At 39.2% G+C, this 20,749-nt stretch overlaps 1 protein-coding gene across 2 annotated transcripts in view; it reads left to right on the forward strand.

Moving 5' to 3' along the window:
- The window catches only part of nfatc3a (nuclear factor of activated T cells 3a), a 60,718-nt gene that overhangs the window by 14,816 nt on the left and 25,153 nt on the right, over positions 1–20,749 (forward strand). For both annotated transcript variants that reach the window (XM_004539561.5, XM_004539562.6), the window contains exons 2-3: positions 3,116–4,298; positions 9,994–10,156. In XM_004539561.5, the coding sequence (XP_004539618.1) occupies positions 3,116–4,298; positions 9,994–10,156 (1,346 nt within the window). The remainder of the gene's footprint in view (positions 1–3,115; positions 4,299–9,993; positions 10,157–20,749) is intronic.

The raw sequence follows: 20,749 nt of genomic DNA on the forward strand, positions 1-20,749 counted from the left end.
AGTTTCTCATAATTTGTGTGAGTAGCACAAAGACAGCAGCTGATTACCATTCAGCCTCTGGAAATGGCTGACCCTATTTTTAAAATTAGTTCATTAGCTTGTGTTATTTGCAAAACCCAGACAAGAAAACTAGAGGATTCATATTAGCAGTCAGTTTATAACTTCTGTGACTGTTATGTAGCAATTTAGCAATTGCTAGTATAACCAAGCCCTTTAGCATTTAGCATAGCCTTACCAACTGCAAAAACTAATTTCCTGATTTGTGGCGATAGCTTATGTTCTTGTTATGGCAGGAGAATACTACTACATTATTTGAGTGCAATGTTACATTTTCCTTTCCTGGCCTGTATGGTGTTAAGCAACAGCACCTCCTCAGAGAAGCAAGAGGAAAGTATGTTTTTTTACTATTCTCTTCTTTCCATTTGGTACCTTCTTTCCTGTCCTTCTCTTTTAAAATTTTTTGTTTATTACGACAGTTAACTCAAATGATACTCTACTCTAAACATGACTGAGTGCTACATTGCACTGATATTTATAAATCTACTCCTACCTTCTCCTATTTCTCTGTAATTTTACAATTGTACAGTGCAAATATTTGAGAATAAAAAACACTCTTGCAAGATTGTCCTGGACAATATATGCAGCAGTTCAATAAGAAGTAGTAACATACATTAATAATGCACCCATAATTCCACAAAAGTACCACATACACAAAGACCATGCAAGTCTTCCAAGCTAAGGTAAAAGCATCAGAATAAATGTAAATATTTTAATATGCAAGTGTTAGTTGAGATTGGAAGAAACAAATATACTTTTGTATTTACACTAATCATCATGACTGTGCATAGTTGAACATTTTTGCAGCCCAGACAGAAGAACAAACTGCAGTCACCAAAGTTACATGTTTATAAGTTTCTGTAGTCTGTCATTTCCCAGTTGAGGTTCAGAATCAGAGGATACACTTATTCAAATTAGAACAGCTTTCTTCTTCTTCTTCTTCTTCTTCTTCTGTCCTTCTCTTGCTCTCTGTCAGTCAGATGTTGTCGTCAGAGGATACACTGCTGGGTCTTGTGACAAGCAGGCAGGGCCAGTGAGAAGCTGAGCAGCTATAAATAACAGGCTTGCTGCTGCCGCCACTTTTGTTGCTGTTGGACACAGATGGCAGGCAAAATCCTGGATACATACTCTCTTTCCAAAATTATTTTGCTTTTTATGAACTTATTCAAAACTGGCCTTGACATCTGATTTGACAAACCTGTCATACCGCTGTTATCAGTCCATCACTTAGAGAGGAAATATTTATGAGAAGCCCCAATTTCAGATCGTTCTATCTGTGTTTGACAATTTAACAAAGATTTAAGTTTTGTTATAGCCTTGATTCCTGTTTCAAATTTAAGAAAGCTGTATTTTTAGATGGGTAGGTACGTTCAGGGAATATGGGGAAGTGTTTTGCAATGATTTCACAACCTTATCCTGTACAGGCTACAGTGTGGTTTTAGCTAAGCTTACTCATTGATGTCATATTTGAATGTTTTGCAGTTCTTTAAGTGATGTAAATCTTTTTTTTTTTTAATGTTTTTACTTTTACACTAGAGTAGACCTTATATTCATCATAGAATGAAGGCTTTACAGAAAGTCTGATGTTACATGATGTCTACATTGTTTTAATTTGCTAATCTCCATTGAATATGTACTTTTTGTAAAACTTTTTTTTGTGTGGTAAAATATAGTATATAAATATAAGTTTAAGTTTTGAACTTGCCTTTTCTGTCTTTGACCATGGCAAATAAGTTTCATAGTTGACTTGTAGAAGTTAGTTCAAGCAAGTAATCGACAGGTAATAAGAAGCCCTTAAAATATGTATTTTTACAAGTACAAATGAAGCAAGCCAGCAACACCCGCAAAAGCAGTAAGGAGTTTGAATGTGTCGCCACATGAAGTGTTGCGACTGTTCATGTAAAGTTAGATGGAAGGGCCATGTCTTTCAACCACGCTTGAGGTTGGTAGATGATGCATATGTGTTTGGAGGTTAGATTTCAAATTCTTGTGGTCATCTTCTCAAAATGACCCAGGACTTTGGCTTTCCTGCCTGTCAAACTAAATTAGGATCTAATAACAAGAAGGACCAGCAATTTAAACATTAAGACTGAGTGTCATCGTTTTTAGTATGGTCTTTTTTGTCTTGCATCCAGCCATCAATTCAAAACCTTGTTTGACTAAGACTTGTCATTGAGTAATTTTTGGTTGACTGTTAGAAGACACAAGTGTCATAAGCAGAAACTTTGCAAATGAGGCCAGTGAAGGTTTTTATATGTGACAGTATCTCTGCAAATGCAACACATGTGAAACACTAAGAGGGATTTGGGGGGTACTCCAAAGGCAGCAGTAGAGCATAGCAATGGAAGTTTATCAATAAACTCCAACGAAATAGTGCCAATGCACACAATTGGCTCTCATCTATTTGTTTGTGTGTGGTTGTGTTTGTGTGTGTGTGTGCATATGCTGGCTGTGCCGGATGACCTTTGGTATAAATAGCCTGCCGGCACTAGTTGTGATGACAGCCGACAGCACGCACAGTTGTGTGAACTTGTTTCCTGAGTAGTGCTGTTCATCGGTTATCCCTCTTGGAATGATGCCTGTATGACTGTCTGCTACCCAGCAACACCCTGGCATCTAATTTCCTGAAACTGGACTCAAGCACAAGCTCGGGAGACAACCACAAAAATTAACACATAACCTCATTTTTTAAATTTGACTGACCATAAAAGAGGTTTGTGTGTATTCCTTGTGTAGTGAATAGTTATTTGAAAACAAGAGTGGAACAAGCTAAATACACTTACTAGTACTAGGAGAACTGTATGGTCAGACAGTGGACACATTGCGTCTCTTTTTATTCCTTTTAAATGTAACAGACCAGGAAGCCTATAGCAGATATTCAAACCTCAAAAATTCTCACAGTGTCTTGGTTCCTTTAATTTTGACATTTTAGTTTTAGTGCTATAGCCTGAGATTGGTCAGTTTGGTCGACCTAGTTAAGTGGTACTCAGGAACGTGTAGGGGAAAACCCAATAGACACATTGCTATATCCTAATCTTCTCTTCCTTTCTTCTCATAGATCTGGAGCCTGATGACAACACATCATTTTATATCTTGAATGTGGGCCAGCCCCAGTCTGTGGTCACTAACCACCAGTCTATGAGCTTGCCTCGCCATGGCATGCCATCTCACTCCCCGATCATCAACACTTCACGCCTTCAGACACAAAAACCAGGATCTGAGCCCCCAAGCTATGATACACAAGACTCTAAGTATGGTACCTCCCCCATGCTGCCTTCTGCTCCTGTGGAGGCACCAAAGGCCTTTGAGTGCCCAAGTATCCAGATCACATCTATCTCCCCAAGCTGCCCGCAGGAGATGGATACTAACCAGGAGGATCTAAGGGCCAATGGCCCTGATGGGGACTACCATAGTGACAGGCCCTTGTCCAGGGACCACCTGTATTTGCCACTGGATCACTCCTACCGGGATTCTTCTCTCAGCCCTAGTCCATGCAGCAGCCTCTCATCTAGGAGCTGGTTCTCTGATGCCTCCTCTTGTGAATCATTTTCACATGTCTATGATGATGTTGACTCAGAGCTGAATGAAGCAGCAGCCCGCTTTAACCTGGGCTCCCCTCTCACTTCCCCAGGCTGTCCCTCTCCTCAAACTGGTGGAGGTGGAGTTATGGAGGAGCAGCCCCACTGGCAGCACCACCAGCCCACATTTGTGCACCAGTCCCACTCCATCAGCTTGTCTCCTAGACAGTCGCCCTGCCACTCGCCGCGCACCAGTGTCACTGATGAGAACTGGCTCAGCCCACGTCCACCTTCCAGGCCTTCCTCACGTCCCACCTCACCCTGTGGGAAGAGGCGTCACTCTAGCGCTGATATTTGCTATCCTGGCTCTTTATCTCCCCATCACTCACCCACACCCACGCCGGGACCTTCACCTAGGGGCAGCGTGACAGAGGACACTTGGGTTGGCAGTCCTTCTGTAGGCATGTCACCATTTCAGTGCTGCCCATCAGAGGCAGACATCCCTTCCAAGACCAGAAAGACCTCACAGGACAGAACAACTATGCAGACCGGGAAAGGGGAACTGGGACTAGATGACCAGGGAAATATGTCTCCTAATCTAGACTCCCCTTCAGACGAGGCCTTGCACAGCTTGAAGAAGGATGGGCCTGCTGAACAGTTCCTCTCGGTGCCCTCGCACTTCTCATGGAATAAACCCAAGCCTGGTCATACACCTATATTCAGGTAAATATGTTAATGTTAAAGGAGTGAAAGCAGGAAGAAGTGAAGGATTGTCGCATAACAATTTATATTCAAATGTATTCAAATGCTGTGGAAGAGTCAGTGGGAGATAAACTGTCTGGGGAAAAAAAATCAGTTGAGAGCAAGGGGTAATTCTCCATATTGTTAAAAGAAGTTTATTTTATAATATCCTTATGTTTTACTTACTATTTGTTTAAAAGAAAAGACACTTTCCAGACATGGGACACCAGGGTTTTTCCTGGCAGAACACTAACTTTTGGGTAGTGTCTATACATGTAAGGAATACTGCTGCCATGGACTGGATAATAATGACACTTAAGAAACTGTATTACCTTTCTTAACATTTTTTGACATTTTATGAACAAGAGTGATTTTTTTTAAACATTTAGACTTGGCCTAATTCTGACAGAGCCACTCTACACATTCTCAGTATTTTCTGTGTCCAAAGGAGTTGTTGGACTTATGGGAACAAGCAATTTCATCCTCAGTGTATTGTAGAAATACTTTTGAACATTTAAGACTTTCTGTTATTATTGCTATTAGCAGAGTCTCTTTGCCCCCCTCTCTGTGGTGTAGGATTTGTAATAGCAAATATTAGTTATAAATCAAGACCACAGCAAACTAGAATAGGATATGCTTAAATAAAATACATTCTCTAGCAAGAACAGAAACTGACAGATATACGTGAGAGGCATGTGTATGCCTTTCTTGCATTTCTGTCGATGCAATTGAATGCAGTATGGACTGTTTTGGTGTTAAAAGTCATATAAAAATGTGATCTGCTAAGATTTCTTTTGTGGCTTTTACAAAAAATTTGACCAAGGTACTCAATTGTACATATGTCATTAGTATTAGAATAAGAGATTATTTGTGGATGACATCCAGAATTGCCATGTGATGTGGCGATAGCAGTCCCTTCATCACCATTTTGTGAATTATTAATTTGATCACCACTTTGTAAAACAGCACGTTGTCAGTCTCAAAAACACTTAGTAGGCCAAGGTTAGTCCACAGACCTGAGCGGTGAATGTTTTTATGAGTGTTGTGAGCTGTCATAAAATTTCAAAACCTTTTTTGATCTAGGTGAGAACTGTAAACTCTACAGTGCAGCAAATTTGAATCATGGTGCATGGTATATGAATAATAGGATGGCACTCTGTAGATCAGTATGGGCCATAATGAGGGAACTTTGAGTTATATATTAGCACTGTGTGCGTGTAAGGAAACGCAGCATGTATTCAAAAACCTACCAACATACACAGAAATATGAGGCGAAGTGTCCTGTCTGTTCTCCAATGTGTGTAGCAGATGAAGACATGGCCTTGTTTATGTATACTGGCCCCTAGCACTGTAAATCAGCACAGGGCACATATGGCATGAGGGGTACACACAAATACACACACAGAGACATCCATAGACATAACACAAATGCTTGCTCACTTAGCCATAACACTATCCAGACAATAATAGGGTCAGATTTATGATGAGTCACAATTAGATTTTTGCACTTTGACCTTCTAAAGGTCTTTTCAGACATGGGATTTGTGACATTAAAGGCTACATCAATCTGTGAAAGGGACAAATTAATGCAGACACAGGTAAGTAAATGTTCTCCATGGCTCCACTGAGACATTGCCACGATGTTGATGAAATTAGCCACGGTAATTAGGTACGCAGTGAAATTTTACAACATATGAGTTAACATGTCAGATTCTTATTAACGGGTGGGGATATAGTTTGGTAATTGATATGCTAGTTATTTAAGTAGTGATGAAAATGTTTCCATACAGATTTTTGTAAACTTTGGTAAACAGATCAGACAGTTACTAAACAAAAGTCTGAAGTGAAGTAAACGGAGCGATTTGCTTTTAGATCCTGATTGGCACATGCTTGGGATAATTTATTATATGTAATTATTGGCTATCTCTGTGTTATGTGTATAAATGCACACACAACTCTTACTTGGGAGAAAATCTAGAAAAAAAGACTTTTAAAAATGCCTTGAAGCAAAAAACTAACTTTAGTTCCTGTTGATTTTTTGTCAAAATTTACATTTTGTTTTGTTAGTTAATTGTCCTGTCACAGGCTCTGTCTTTATCAAGGATCAAGGTTTTAAATGTCACTAAAATGTGCTGCACTTTGTGCCGTGTATAATCTCGCAAATACACACAGTATCAGATTAGTTCGTAGAGTTTGGCTAACCTTAGCAGTCTTAGCAGCAGTACCCTTGATTTCATTCACGCTAGTGTATACAAACTGGTGCAGAATATCACTTCGGTTTATATTCGGTTTACTTTCCCACTCGCTTGTTTACAACTTGAATTTGCAGGAGGATAGACTGAGACATAGCCGTCTGTCAGAATTGCAGCCCCGGGTAATAGCCAGTAGCACTTTAATATCTTTGTACCACTTTGTACTACAGTTGTAAGTTAATAAAATAAGAATGTACATTTAACCAACTGGGATTTCTGGCACCGAGTAGCGAGGGCAGCAGCAGTTGTCAACAAATGGCTGGTTGCTAGTCACACATGTCATTAGCCTTCATGATTGAAGACTTTATGGTAAATTTAAAAGTTAAAAGAAAGATTTCAATTAGAACTGGGCAATAAAAATGAAAACTCATTAGCAATATAAAACATTGTCAGTATAAAGTCCATCCATGGAGGTAGTGGTATAGAGGTAGTTTTGTTTTGTTTTTGTTTGTTGTTTTTATTTCTTTGGACGTGAAAAAAGCATTTTCCCAGTTCTTTTGTGTTCTGCCTTAACACTTGAAGTTTTTGCCTAATCAAAGTTAAGATTTTAGTTTGGTTATATATATAGTCAGAAGTAAAAACTCTAATCAGAAACAGAGATTTGATTGTTTAAATGAATTAACTTCAAGCATTTTTTTTTTAACCATGCCTTTCTTATTTAAGCTAGTAGATGCTGGCAGATAGATATTGGCATACACAGAAACTTCAGATGAAACTTCTCACTGTTTGTGTTTTGCAATACTCATGTTAAGTTGCTTGCATACATAAACATCTCGGTCAGTAGCAGTATTTTGAACAGATGTCCCACATGGAATGAAAAATTAGCGGGGAGTTGACACTTGCTCTTACAAAGAATTTTGTCATGCTCTACTTCCTGAGCTGTCTGCAGTGACAAATTGATGTCATTTGTAACGTAAGCTTTATTTTAAGCAAAAGGTCCATTTTACTTAGTGATAAATGTTTTGTGTGCAGCTCCTCCCAGTAAACAGCAACAGCACTAGCTTAGATTAGATTTTTTTTTTTTTAACAAAAAGTGAAAGTAACAAAGGACAAATATGAAAAAGAGTAATGGAACTCTCACATAATTTATTTATTTATTTTTTTAAATTAAGGGATCAGCGGAAATGGCATTATTGTTTGAAGATCATGCATTTTATACTTGCTGCTAAATAGTGGACAAGCCCATTAAGATGTGCTGAATTAAAGTAAGAACTTGCAAATAAAATGTTATTAGACCTTGCAATTTTTGCAGCTTGTGTGGATGGCAAGAATACCTCATTATATGGAAAGGATGAAAGTGGGACCATGGAGGCTATAGTGAAGACTAGGTTGTGGGAATGTTATTGGGTGAGGAGCACCTACACTATGGCTTAGACATTTGAGAAAGGTTATGCTATGTCAGAACAGAGGCCACTGCCCTGCCTCGTCACAAGCTCATATTTCCTCTGTCCTCTTCTGCTCCTGTCACCATAGCAGCCATGCAAACCCACACTACGTCGGTGGTTATGTCATGGCTACTAGGAGGAAAACATAAGGGTTGGGATGCGTATGTTACATTGTGTGGGAGCTTCGATATTGTTCCATGCTCTCAGTCAAATTCTAGTTTGAAAAGTTAAATTACTGAGATTGGCAAACTGATGATTTTGGAATTTACATAGTGCTACAATTTATTTGTTTATTTTTTTAAATTTATAATGGCACCAAGACAAAATAACCTATAGAAAGACAGGGAAGAAGGAGAAAGAAAAATAAGTAAACAAAATCAAGCATTGCTGAAAGTGTCAGAGTATTTCCATGTGCAACATTGCACCATACATATGATTGGCACATCTTTGTGTAAGAAGTTACATTTTAAAGTGGTAGGAGAACCTGTATAGTATAGCTAGTTGGTGTGAAATCAAAAGCTTCGGTTAGCTGGAAAAAAACATTTATATAATATCCGAGACTTGCCTTTTCATTCTAAAAATAAGTATTCCTTGTGGTTTTATGTTGTTTGGTAGTTTAAGAAGTGAAACGGCTCCACTGAAAGCCTGACTCACATGTCCTTAATTCAGTTTGATCAGACTGCTCGTAAGAGGCCTCTCAAAATGGAAAAGTGAGTCGGCTATACTGGCTAAAACTTTACAAACTTTCCTCTGAAATTATTTGGGCTGTCAAAATTCTGTCATACCGTTTAAGAGTAAATTTTGATGCTCGAAGGCTGCACCTTCTAAAATAGGGCACTGCACAAAGAGCTTACAGTGGTCAGTACTCGGGCACAGATCATATATAAAACTTACACCTATAATTGTCTAAAGTACTGAGACAATAATGGATTCAGTCCTTTAATGCACAGCTGCATGTATTCACATGCATCCGAATACGTGTGTTGTACTAGTGAAAGAAAAAATAACATGACACACGAACAGTTCAAGGTGTGGCAATGGATTGAAGTGTGGCTTGCATCAATTCAAGACAAAAATGATCGGGTTTTTTGTCCATATGTCAAAATGTGTTTGGGAACGTGGCTCTCTACTCTCAAGTTGTTATTTTTATTTAATGTTCTTAAAAATATTGAAATAAATAATAATCAAAAACAATACGTGCAGTAATAGACAAATAAAATAAAATTAATGAATAGGCCATGGCTTTGTTGATATTAATGGCTCATAGTGTTTACAAAATGTTTTGGGGATAAACTGCTGTAATGCACTCAAGTGGAGAGACCTAGTTTCTCTGTGGAGAAGGCCATTGAGTGTTTTGTTTTCGAGTGCAGCTGTTCAAATATGATTGTGGCCTACACAGATAACAAAAAGAGGCCCCGAGGAAAAGCACACACAATGCTAGCCCATGCAGTTTGCAGCACATAAAATATATACTTCTACAGTATGCACACAGACCCACACACAGATTAATATGCACCGTCTGACACACACTCTTGTCCTACCACCTATTCACTGACCCACACAGTAAACGAGTAAAGACTCAGACAAAAAAAGTCCCTCTTAGGAAATGATTCACCGTTTAAGGCTTAACTTGACCTATAACAAGTGTTATGTTTAAGAACAGGATTCATACATGTGGGTATTCCAGTGATTCACTGTCTGATGGGGCTAAGCACCCTGCATTTTATACCCCCATTTTGTACCTGTTGCACCATTTCAGCCCATGAAAGGGGATTACCACTTTTTCAGCCTTTGAATGTTTAAAGGCATCTTTAAGACAGATTGCTGTCATCAGTCATTACCTTTTAGATTGTGCTGCTTGACCTTTTATGACTGTTAAAATGATTTATCTACATTTAAATAACATAATAAGACCGTGCCCTCTTAAGGCTTAAGCTTTTGGATATTTTGAACAACACAACTCTTACCAAAGCTTTCATGTCTCTGTCTCTCTGTGTGGGTGTGCATGTGCATGCTCGTGGTATTCCCTTTCCTCCTCAGGACCTCTTCACTGCCTCCTCTAGATTGGCCGCTGCCAAGCCAGTTTGGCCAGTATGAACTGAAGATAGAGGTACAACCCAAAGCCCACCACAGAGCACACTATGAGACTGAAGGCAGCCGAGGGGCCATCAAAGCAGCATCCGGTGGCCATCCAGTTGTAAAGGTAACTCTTCCTGCTACTCAACGTTAAGAAATGTTATAAAGATATTTACTACTAAAAAGCTTAGTGGTGTGTGTGTTGATTGTTTTTTTTTTGTTTTTTTTTTTCCAGTTTTCCTTTTTTTTGTACTGAGATCTTGTGGCAAAAAAGCCAAAATGACTTTTACAGAGCATAAGCTGAGCAAAATACAAGAAATAATGCCTTTGCCTGAGTATTAAATTCCCGTAGCTCAGGACTGATTTATTGTTAACACAATGCTTGCCATGCATTCCTAAACTTATACTTTACATTATCTAGTTCCCACTGTACCAACCACAGTCTAGATGTCAACTCGTGAAGCCTACATGATTGAAAATAAACATGAAATGGAAAAAAAGGCTGAACCCAACTTTCTAAATTCAGCAGTTGGTGGGAATTTTCCTCTGCTGAAAGAAATATATATTTTCCACATAGCTTGTGCAAGGATCAACACTCTGGCTAAAAATTCAAATACTCTCTAATAATATAAACCTGACACATCAGGGAGTTGGTGAAAAATGGGATCATTCATTGCTTTCCCAAAGATCTCAGCACCTGCCTATTATGTACTAGAATCGTTGTATGTTATTTGACTATAAAAAACGTAAGTGTTCAGGCTTGCACCTCAAACATCTGCTGGTTGTAGGGAACAGACACTGGATTCAGGGTGTCAGTTTACATGTTTGGATGAGTAGATTGTCACACGGACTGTCCCGCGAGAAGACTGTCAATCAGTTTGTTGAAGCAAGAAGACAAGAGCTGTCACTGTAGCCTGGTCAGCTGGTCTGTCATTTGATAGCACCTGTGAGAGAGTCGGTGAGCCAGCATAGAGCTATGGTGTGCTTTTGACTCAGAGAGAGAGGAAGATTCTCATTAATATTTTAAGGTCCCAGTGACAAGCTTTCTTTGTATGTGATTAATAAAGGGTCTAATGCTTGGCCATAATCATTGTTGCGTAACCTAACAATGACTGAGATCAGACTGATAGATTGGTTGGTAGTCCAGTCATCCAGATGGGATTGCTTTTACTAGTTTGTGCTTCAGTGCCACGTACATCATTTTCTTTTTGGACTGTGGTACTGAATGATAATGGATTGCATTTATATAGCGCTTTTCTAGGCATCCAAAGCGCTTTACAATTCCACTATTCATTCACTCTCACATTCACACACTGGTGCAGGCAAACCACAGTTGTAGCCACAGCTGCCCTGGGGCAGACTGACAGAAGCGAGGCTGCCATATCGTGCCATCGGCCCCTCTGGCCAACACCAGTAGGCGGTAGGGTAAAGTGTCTTGCCCAAGGACACAACGACCAGGACAGAAAGAGCTAGGGGATCGAACCGGCAACCTTCCGGTTACAGATGTGCTTCCAATCCCCTGAACCATGGCCGCTACGAATAAGCAGTGTGCCCAAACAAAAATACACCTCACAAAACAAGGGCATGCAGACCACTGCCATTTGTTGCTTTAGAAACAGTCTATGTCCTTATACATTCAGTCATGCAGGCTCCCTTCAGGCCAATCATTAACCATTTCTACCTCAGTTAGACTGAGATTCAGTACAGCCATATGTGACGATGCATAATTTAGCTATCAAATTTTTTCAACCAAGCATTTGCCACGCTTGCCCTCATTTCTCATTCCTAAAGGGAATTGATAACTTACAGTACTTGCTTTGCAGTAGTTAGTGACTAGAGAATATATATATCTCAGGTCAGAGAAGGCAACTTAAAAGTCATTTCCAAACCCAGCAGGAATCTGGTTTGTACTTACTGTACTTACTTGATAAATTGCCATACAATAAATCTCCTTCAGAATAATTCTTTGATCTTCACAGATTGCTGCTAAATCTTTCTCAGCATGCCGTTACTGTTTGTATTCAGTAGCAGTAAGCTGCCACTACCAGTGATGAAAATGAAAATCAAATGTGTTTCTGCTAGAACACACTTTCATCATCAGATTTACAAACAATAATGCACTGTCACAGAGAGGATAAGCAGAGACAGTGAGGGAAAGGCACAGATAACAGCAATGGTGTGGAGCTGCATGCACAGAGAGAAAATGTGTGGGTGAATCGATTGTACAAGTGAGAAGAATGTGCGAGTGAGTCATTTATTCGTTTACCTGTTTGAATATACATTAATTGTGACATGAAACTAAAGAAGTCCTTACAGAGATCTCTATTCAACAAATACACATATTCTTTCAAAATGTTTAATGCATTAGCAGTTTTTAAAGTTAATGGTTTTCATGCCTCAACATTCATTACTTGTATTCAACTTTGAACAAGTCACTTCTTTTAATATTAATAACAATTATTTCACGTACACAACCCGTATGTGAGTGTAGACATTAAATACACTTGACAAGCAATTAACCATTGTCTTGCACTACTATGAGGACAGAAAGCACTTGTCTAGCAGGTCTAACAGTCAGTCTTTGTTTACCAAACATGCACTGCTCTACTGTTTAGTCTCTTTAGCGTCTTTGAATTCACTGTGCAAAAAAACACCTTATTTGAAAGGTCATTTCTTACACTGTCATGTCATTGTTGTTTTTACAGAAACACATTTACTTCGAAAACCAAAACCACAAACACACACACTTTGTGCTTTGTGTTATTGTTTTGAGAACACACAATAAGATGCTGGATATAAGGGCATACATAAGTTAAATAAAAGCATAAATGGCAAATACAGGAAACATGCATTCTTATTGGAGGAAATCCCATACAACAGATTCAGTATATATTGAACATGAGGAATCAGAACATTTGTATATAGCATATTTTCCAGGTGCACTATTTGTGTGAAGTTGTTCCCTGAAGGCAGAATGTCACAGGGTTCGCCATGTTTGACTGCATCTTCTCTGCCAAAGAGTTTGAATAGATTTAGATTATATATAGAGTTTGTGTTTTTGTTTTTTTATGTATTTCAAATCCTGCAGACATTAAAAACCCGTCTTCTTTTCGTTACTATTTCCTGCTCTATAGTCAGTGCAAGCTCTTCTTCAAAGATAAATACTATGAAACCCCTACAGTTGTCCTTTCTGTAGATTATATATCATCTGCACTTTGTGAGTCCTTTTACTCTTTTAGAGTCTTGTAGTGTGATGTCACCAGATGATGCCATAGCTGCCATCTGGCCATGTTAATGACTTCCCTTTGTGATTGCACTGTTGCACAAATCAGTGCACCACAGAACTGCTGTGTCAACAGAAAAAACAATGTGGAGCTGGTGCAGTTTAAAGGATTAAATATGTTTGCCTTACTCTGTTGCAGTATTAGGAGCAGCAGAGTAGGTTATCATATACCTTCTTTGTCTTTGTGTGTTCTTATATCAGTGTCTTCAGTTCTTCTGGGTCTGTATACTTACAGATGTCTGAGAGAGAGGCCTATTTTTCTGGCCTCTCTTTTAGCAGTTGTAATGTTTTTTTGTTTTTTTTTTTAATTTCTTTTTGCTTTTTGGCTTTTGGGGTTATTGGCTTTATTGTATAATGATCAGTATGAATGGAGAGAGAAAGAAAGAGGGTGGATAAAATGAAGAAAACAGTGGACTCAGACCCAGGCATCTAGTGTGAGAACAGCCTTCAGTACATAGGGGGCACACTCTTGCAAATCTCTCTGTTATGTCATTTAGGCATCTACTAGCTTTTTGTGTTCTGCCAATTATTCACTTAGTTGGTTGTTTATCTTTCAATAGGAGTCCCAACAGAGTTATGAAGGCTACTCTCATCTTTATTTTTGTGTTACTGCTGTGTTTGCAAGTTTGAAATATGTTTTTCATAAAACCTATTTAACAACTTAATTTTGATATGTTAGCGTGTTTCTATTTAGTCACTTAGTCATTGGAAATGAATGAATGAATGGGCAAGATAAGAAGTGGTTTTAGGTCATTTATTTTAAAACCTGGAGTAATGAGCCCCACACACAGGATATAGCGCCTCTTAAGAACCATAACCACAGAAGAAACTGATCAGAATAACCACTGGGGAGATCCTGTTGCCTCACTTAAGTGTGAGGGAGCATTATATGTAATTCATCTAACTCTTGCTTACTAAATAAAACATGAGACCATGATTGGTTGCAAATTTGACATGATCTTGGTTTGTTAATATATGTAAAATTTAGGGTTATGGTTTTGATCTGCTGGTTATCACTGATCTTTTGAGGGGGGAAAAGGGTCTTGAAGCCTTGGTTTTCTGTCTGCATGCATGGTAGCCAGACAAAGAAAGAATTACTTTTTACATTGAGTTATTATGATAGACATGATTTATAGCTCCATAGAATCTGAGGAATGTTACCTATTCTTATGCAAAGACTGATACTTGTGGCTAATTATATAGTTGACCAACTATAGCTTTGTAGTAGCAATTCAAGCTTTTAATCCATAAAGCAGGAATTTGGTAAATCCTACCATCTCAATCTAGTTTCCAGCAAAATATGTAAACTTTCTAATGGGTGACAGTAACAAAATAACAAAATGGAAATATAATCCTTTTGTCCTAGCAGACAGGATATAAGCTTAAATTCAACACTGCACACTGCAGTTTAATGTTGCAAAGCACCTCTTTTTAACTTCAGTGGATATTATACATGGTTATGCTCAGGATATGTCAGCCCATTTCTACTGGAAATGCCTTTTGGTTAAACTTTCAGCAAGGAATTTGCATTTGCACTGTTACATTTTTATAAAGCTTTAATGTACATAAAAACCAGCTTCTTGTTTAAGTGAAAATAAATGGAAGGTTGTCTTTTTGCGCTAGTAATGTTGTGGAGTTGTATTTTGTCTCGCATCAATTATATCGTCGGTTATATCGTTATCGCAAATTTTCAAATATATATCGTGATAAATATTTTTGGCCATATCGCCCTGCTCTAGTAGCAATGTTGTATTAAAAAGATATCCCGAAACTGCTCTCAACAAGATACAATAGGGACCATCTGACTGTCTTAATATAACTTTTCATTGTAGGATGTGGCTACATCTGTGACTGGCTGTTTTAGTCATTCCTCTGGGGCTAGCTGCAGACCTTAATCAGTACACCTGTTGCTAGGAGACATATAAGTCCAAAGCCTCTCTGGCTGGCTGAAGGCTGAGGTATCCTTGTGCGTATTTAACCAGCTTATTTGAGTGCTACAACACCCAGACAAATATAAGGACCCCTCTGGTATTACTGACTAGGCTACAGATAGGTGGAGGCAGACACAACAGATGTGGAGCAAGTGAAGCCCCCCCCCCCCCCCAAAAAAAAGTGCATAAACACAACAGGACTATCCTGTATTTTTACGGCGTGCATGGGAAAAAAAAAAAATCAAATATCAAAATTTATTATCTCCATCTTTAATCTGTTACTATAGTTAAGGAATCTAAATGAGGCTATGGTGTCTGGTAACAAGCATTTGAAACAGAATACGACAAAAGTTGTTTGAGACGACCATATATTTCTACCAGCTTGGATGCATTAAATGATTTGGTCCTAGTGCTTGAACGCTTGTCCATAACTCCATTACTGTCTGTCTCTACGGCGTCTCTAGCCCCTTCTTATTTTATCAGCCTCAGTTTCTTTCATGTATTTTTGTAATTTTTTGTGCCGCTATGTCTCTTCCTTTGATTCTGAATAGACTGGGGTACAGTGAAGAGACACACAAACAATAATGCAGAGCCATGCGGGTTGCACTGTGTGAATTGGCTGGAGCTAGTGTTGTTTTGCCTCAGGGTTGTATTTGATGTAAACATGTCAGAAGCTTGGCTCTCATTTGTTGTAATCAGGCTTAAAGCACAGAAAGAAAACAGTTGCTGAGAGCAGGAGAAGGAGAGAGGTGTGTGCATGTGCATAACGAAGAGTAAAAGGGGGGGAGGTTAGAATGAGGAATAAGAAGAATTGCGCTTGGACCAGCTTAGCAAGGCCATATACAGCCCTCATGCAGTATACAGTAAACGCTCTCTGTGTGTGACAGTGTGAACGCGCATGAGTGTGCGCATGTATTGACCTTGTTTAAACAAACAGTTAACCGGCCCCCTGGCTCTTGCTGCCCTCCCTAGTGTGCTGGGCAAACAGCAAGCCTGGGTGAGCTGATCTGTGTGTGTGTGTGTGTGTGTGTGTGTGTGTGTGTGTGTGTGTGTGTGTGTGTGTGTGTGTGTGTGTGTGTGTGTATAGATCCCAAGCCATGGTGCCACCATGTCACACTAGGGAAACCACTGCCAGTAAAAACGGGTCCTCTGGTGACCTTGACCACCATTTCTCCCATTTTTACATCTGTTGCACACGCATGCTGGTCAGGCTGTTACACACAGACACGCACACTCACACGCGACAAAACTTTGCAAGAATCGCAGTTTACACTAGAGTCAGTACACTTAAATTCACACATTGTCTGACACACATACACCAACCGGTATACGCTCTAGGGCTGTAGTTTACATCGACGTGGCTGCTCACTCTTTACACACACACACTCCTGCATACACACAGAGTCTCACCATGGTAACAATGGAGCAACACAGCGAAACAACTTAGCAGACTCAGGCGCTAGCTGTTAGACAGTGTCGAGTTACGGCAGTGAGCTAGATCGAAGGTAGAGGATATAAGAGGATAGAGAAGAGAGGGTGACAAACGTAAAAGAAAGAGATGAAAGAACATGTCGGGTTTGAAGAGAGTGAAGGGAAAAAAAGGAAGAGGACAAAATAAGTAAAAGACATATGTAATGAATGCCAGGTTGTAGATAAAGCACTGTGTGTGTGAAGAGAGCCTGTGTTTTTCTTTTGAGAGCAGGTGCTGTTCCCTGATGTTCCATTATCAGATCTCCTGATGTCCAGAACAGCTCTTAAGAGGAGCTTTAATGTTTTTGTTTTTTTGTTTTTGTTTGTGTGTTTGTTTCTTAAGAGAGATGTGCCTATTTATGTATCAACGGTAAATTAAAATAAAATATGATGTGTCTTTAGTGGAGTTTTGGAACATCAGAACTGCTTCAGTGCACCTAGGCGTTGACCCCATAAACCAGTGCTATCTAACTTGGCTTTTCAAAATCTGCCATAACCATTTGGACCTTTTCTCTACATATATTGGCGCTATTGTTTTTAGCAAATTGTGCTGATTACCCACACCTTAGTCTTGATCTGTGACGAAATATACTTGTCAGTGAGTGCTGGTATTTTTATAGTTATTGAGTGACTTTGTCGTGACAATGTTCAGGATTCAGAATTAAGCGCAATGCTGCTTTTTATCAGCCCTGTCGATGGGAGGTAATGTCACCCTGAATAAGGAACCACTCCCACCAGATTGAAAAACTTTACTCAGGAAAAATTTATATTTGCAGTGACACTTATTGTGGGTAAGGATCACTACATTATTGGTGTCCATTTGTGTAAGTCTTTAGCTATGCAGAGACTGTGCTATGCATATGCAGAATGCTGATTTGTTTGAAAAGTTGGGCTCAACAGGAAAGGAAACGACAGCGGAGTGCACTACGAACCAAAAGAAGAGCGAAATAAGCACAGTTCCACATAATTTTGAAGCTGCCCTCTGGTGACAATACTCAGCTACAACACATAGAACAAGGATTGCTAGGCTCTGTGTAGCACCTGCGGACTACAAACACGCTGGGACCTTCCTAGCCTGCCTTTAGGTAATCAGCTGGATTGGTGTGTGATCACTGCAAATGGTCCTAGCACATGATTTCCAGAATTTTAAACTTGTGAAACCATTCAGTGACACTCTGTGCATGATTGACATCCCAGAAGAGACCACTTCCCCCAGGATAAAAAAGAAAAAAGAAAAAATCATCAAAAAATAAAGTTAATTACTCTGAATTTCTTATTTGAGGTAACCTTTTCCTTTAGTGGCACAAGCAGACTCAAACTATGTGAGCAAAGTGCACCTCCATGGCATTACAGAGTCACCAGATCCAGTCGTATCCCATGAGGTGAAGTTTTTCCCCTTTAATCTGCCATGTTTCTATATGGATACAATGTTTTTTTCCCCCTCAGCTTCTAGCCTTATTACTGGATCAGTGGAACAGATGAAGGCTGAAAATAAGTGGTACTTTATTTAGTATGAGCTGAGTATGTAACTGTATCCTGGAGTTTTATTTTAGGGGAGGGAGTTCATCCCAAACTCTATCCATGGTCAGAAGATAGAAGTCAGAAGTTAGTTACATGCTCTGGTGAACATTGGCCTGGGGTCATGTGATGGGTTTTAATGTCACTTTGGTTTAATATAAGAACTGATCTCTATCAGGCCTGAGTTGCATGCTGACTGACCAGCAGGGCTCAGTGAACAGGCAGAAAGCTGAGGAGTTGAAAGTGTAGAGACCACCCTCCTGTGGTATTTCACACTCAGCCGTGGATATAGGGGGTGGAGGATGGGGCACTCAGGAATGTGAAACAAGTCAAGGGTATGTGTCGTGTACATCCACTACCGAGAAGAGGAGTCGGCAGTCTTGTGCCAAGACCATGGCACAATCACAGCCATGGCATGTGCGCTTGTTTACATGTCCTGTTGTTAGCAGGTGATGCTTTATCCAGTTTCTGAACTGAAGGTGTAAAAAGGTCACCTGAAGTGTAGTTAGATTACTTTTTCTGATCCTCGTTGTAGTGCTCTACAAACAAATGCAGTGATTTGAAAGGTTAATAAGGTGTTTAAAAAATGCAGTGACATATTTTTCTTTGTGCAGCTTTCACTACTTGTTTGCTGTACTCGTTCTGTGTGCTTACACGTGTAGATCAGTTTTGTGAAGCTGCTGTTTTTTCACTTATCTAAATTAATCAAAGTAAACCAAGTGAAGGAAATGCCAGACTAAAAGCAATTTTGGTTTACTAACTATGACAGAGACTAGCTTGGCACGTGTTGTAGTATGTTTCTGTTTCATCTGCGGGGTTGATTAACTGAGACTGCTGAAGTGAGCCTTTTCTTTCTGGCTCTCTTATCAGGTTTTGCCAGTTTATTATTTGATTTTGAAAACAACTCATGGCCTACTAATTGTATATTTGTCAACACTCCTGCTCCACATAGAATCCCTCATGTGTACACAAAGAGAGTGAAAGAGGTCAAGATGAAGGGGTTAAATGAATGGAAGGAGAAAAGGAGACCTTCTGTTTCATGGTTGCAGAAAAACAAGGTTTCCACTTTATTTAACAGAGTGTTAAACGTGTTTACCCTCAACAAATCAGCTCCAGGTATTATTGTCACTAATAGTAAAAACAAAAAACCACATACCGTACCGTACTTTAAAAAAGAAAGAAAGAAGATTTTCTGTGCTTTTTGTGCTTTTCATTTTTTTGCCATTTGTTTGTCCTCTCACAGATGCATTTTTCCAGACACTTTTAACTCTTTTTACCCTGTCTGGAACACACATGGTGCTACAAATAAACATGTCTTGATTTATAGACACACACACACACACACACACACACACACACACACATCACACGTGCAAGCACTGTCTATGATCACTTCCACACTGTGCAGGCATGATCATAAAACAAGCAACACAGCCCACAGACTGTTGATTCCTGTGACTCTACATTTCATGACTCCAGAAAAATGGTGTCATTTATAGCCGTGGATCCATTCAAGCTGGTGGGCATAATTACCTGTTAGCGCGTTACTTGGAAGGTTTGTTCTTCGATGTGGCTTTTAAGATCTAATGTGGTTTTTAAAGATGAACCCATTACTGGTTATTATAGGGGCCTCATGTTGGCCCTTGGTGCAGCTTCCTTCCGAATACATCTCTTGTGCCAGATGTTCTGTGTTGAATTCAGATTCACATGGATAATGGTGAGAAAGAGAAGACTGTATCTGTCAGTTTAAATGATGAAGTTAGATTGCAAAAATGTATGGTCCCCTCTTTGAATTTATAATTTTTTAAGGGAGGAAGCTAACCTCTGTGGTCATCAACCGTGTCAATAGTGCCACTGAGATTATATTTTATTTATTGCAATCACAGTCTACACTTTAAGAACAGGCAAAAACACACACCCAACAGCAATGTGAATCACTTTTTTGTTTAGTCATTCAGCTGAAGTAATCCATCACTGGGCATTAATGAAACAAATTTGCAGGATGTGGTGGAGAAGTGTCAACATAACATTGGGCGGGGAGCTTTTGCTCTGAAAACTCAGGCTAAGCCTAGGGGAAATTCTGTTTTTTGTGGGGTTTTTTGTTTGTATGTGTTTTTTTGAAAGCCACAGTTTGAAATGCAGCCAGTTATTTCTTTGGTACCCATCAGCAAACCTTAAATTCTGCGTAACATAAAACAATACTTTTAACACATTTTTAACCAAATATACATTTGGCCACTTTATCCCTTTCTGTCATTGCACTTGATGCATGCCATAATGCTTTGCAGCAAGGTGTGGTTTCAGCTTGAAACACTGGAAATTATAGAGAAATGTATAATAACCAGTCTAATTTTGTTTAGTAGCTACAAACAGCGTTTGGCTGTTTTTAAAAACAAACCACCTTTTATTGACGCCTTCTAGATAAAAGCTTATTTATTTAGCTCACAAAAATGAATTAAAATTAAGACCTCAAGCAGTCTGGCTGCATAGCTCGTATCTGCCACTCAGGGTTTCTCAG

Source organism: Maylandia zebra, linkage group LG1 (genome assembly GCF_041146795.1).
Source record: "Maylandia zebra isolate NMK-2024a linkage group LG1, Mzebra_GT3a, whole genome shotgun sequence".
NCBI lineage: Eukaryota > Metazoa > Chordata > Actinopteri > Cichliformes > Cichlidae > Maylandia > Maylandia zebra.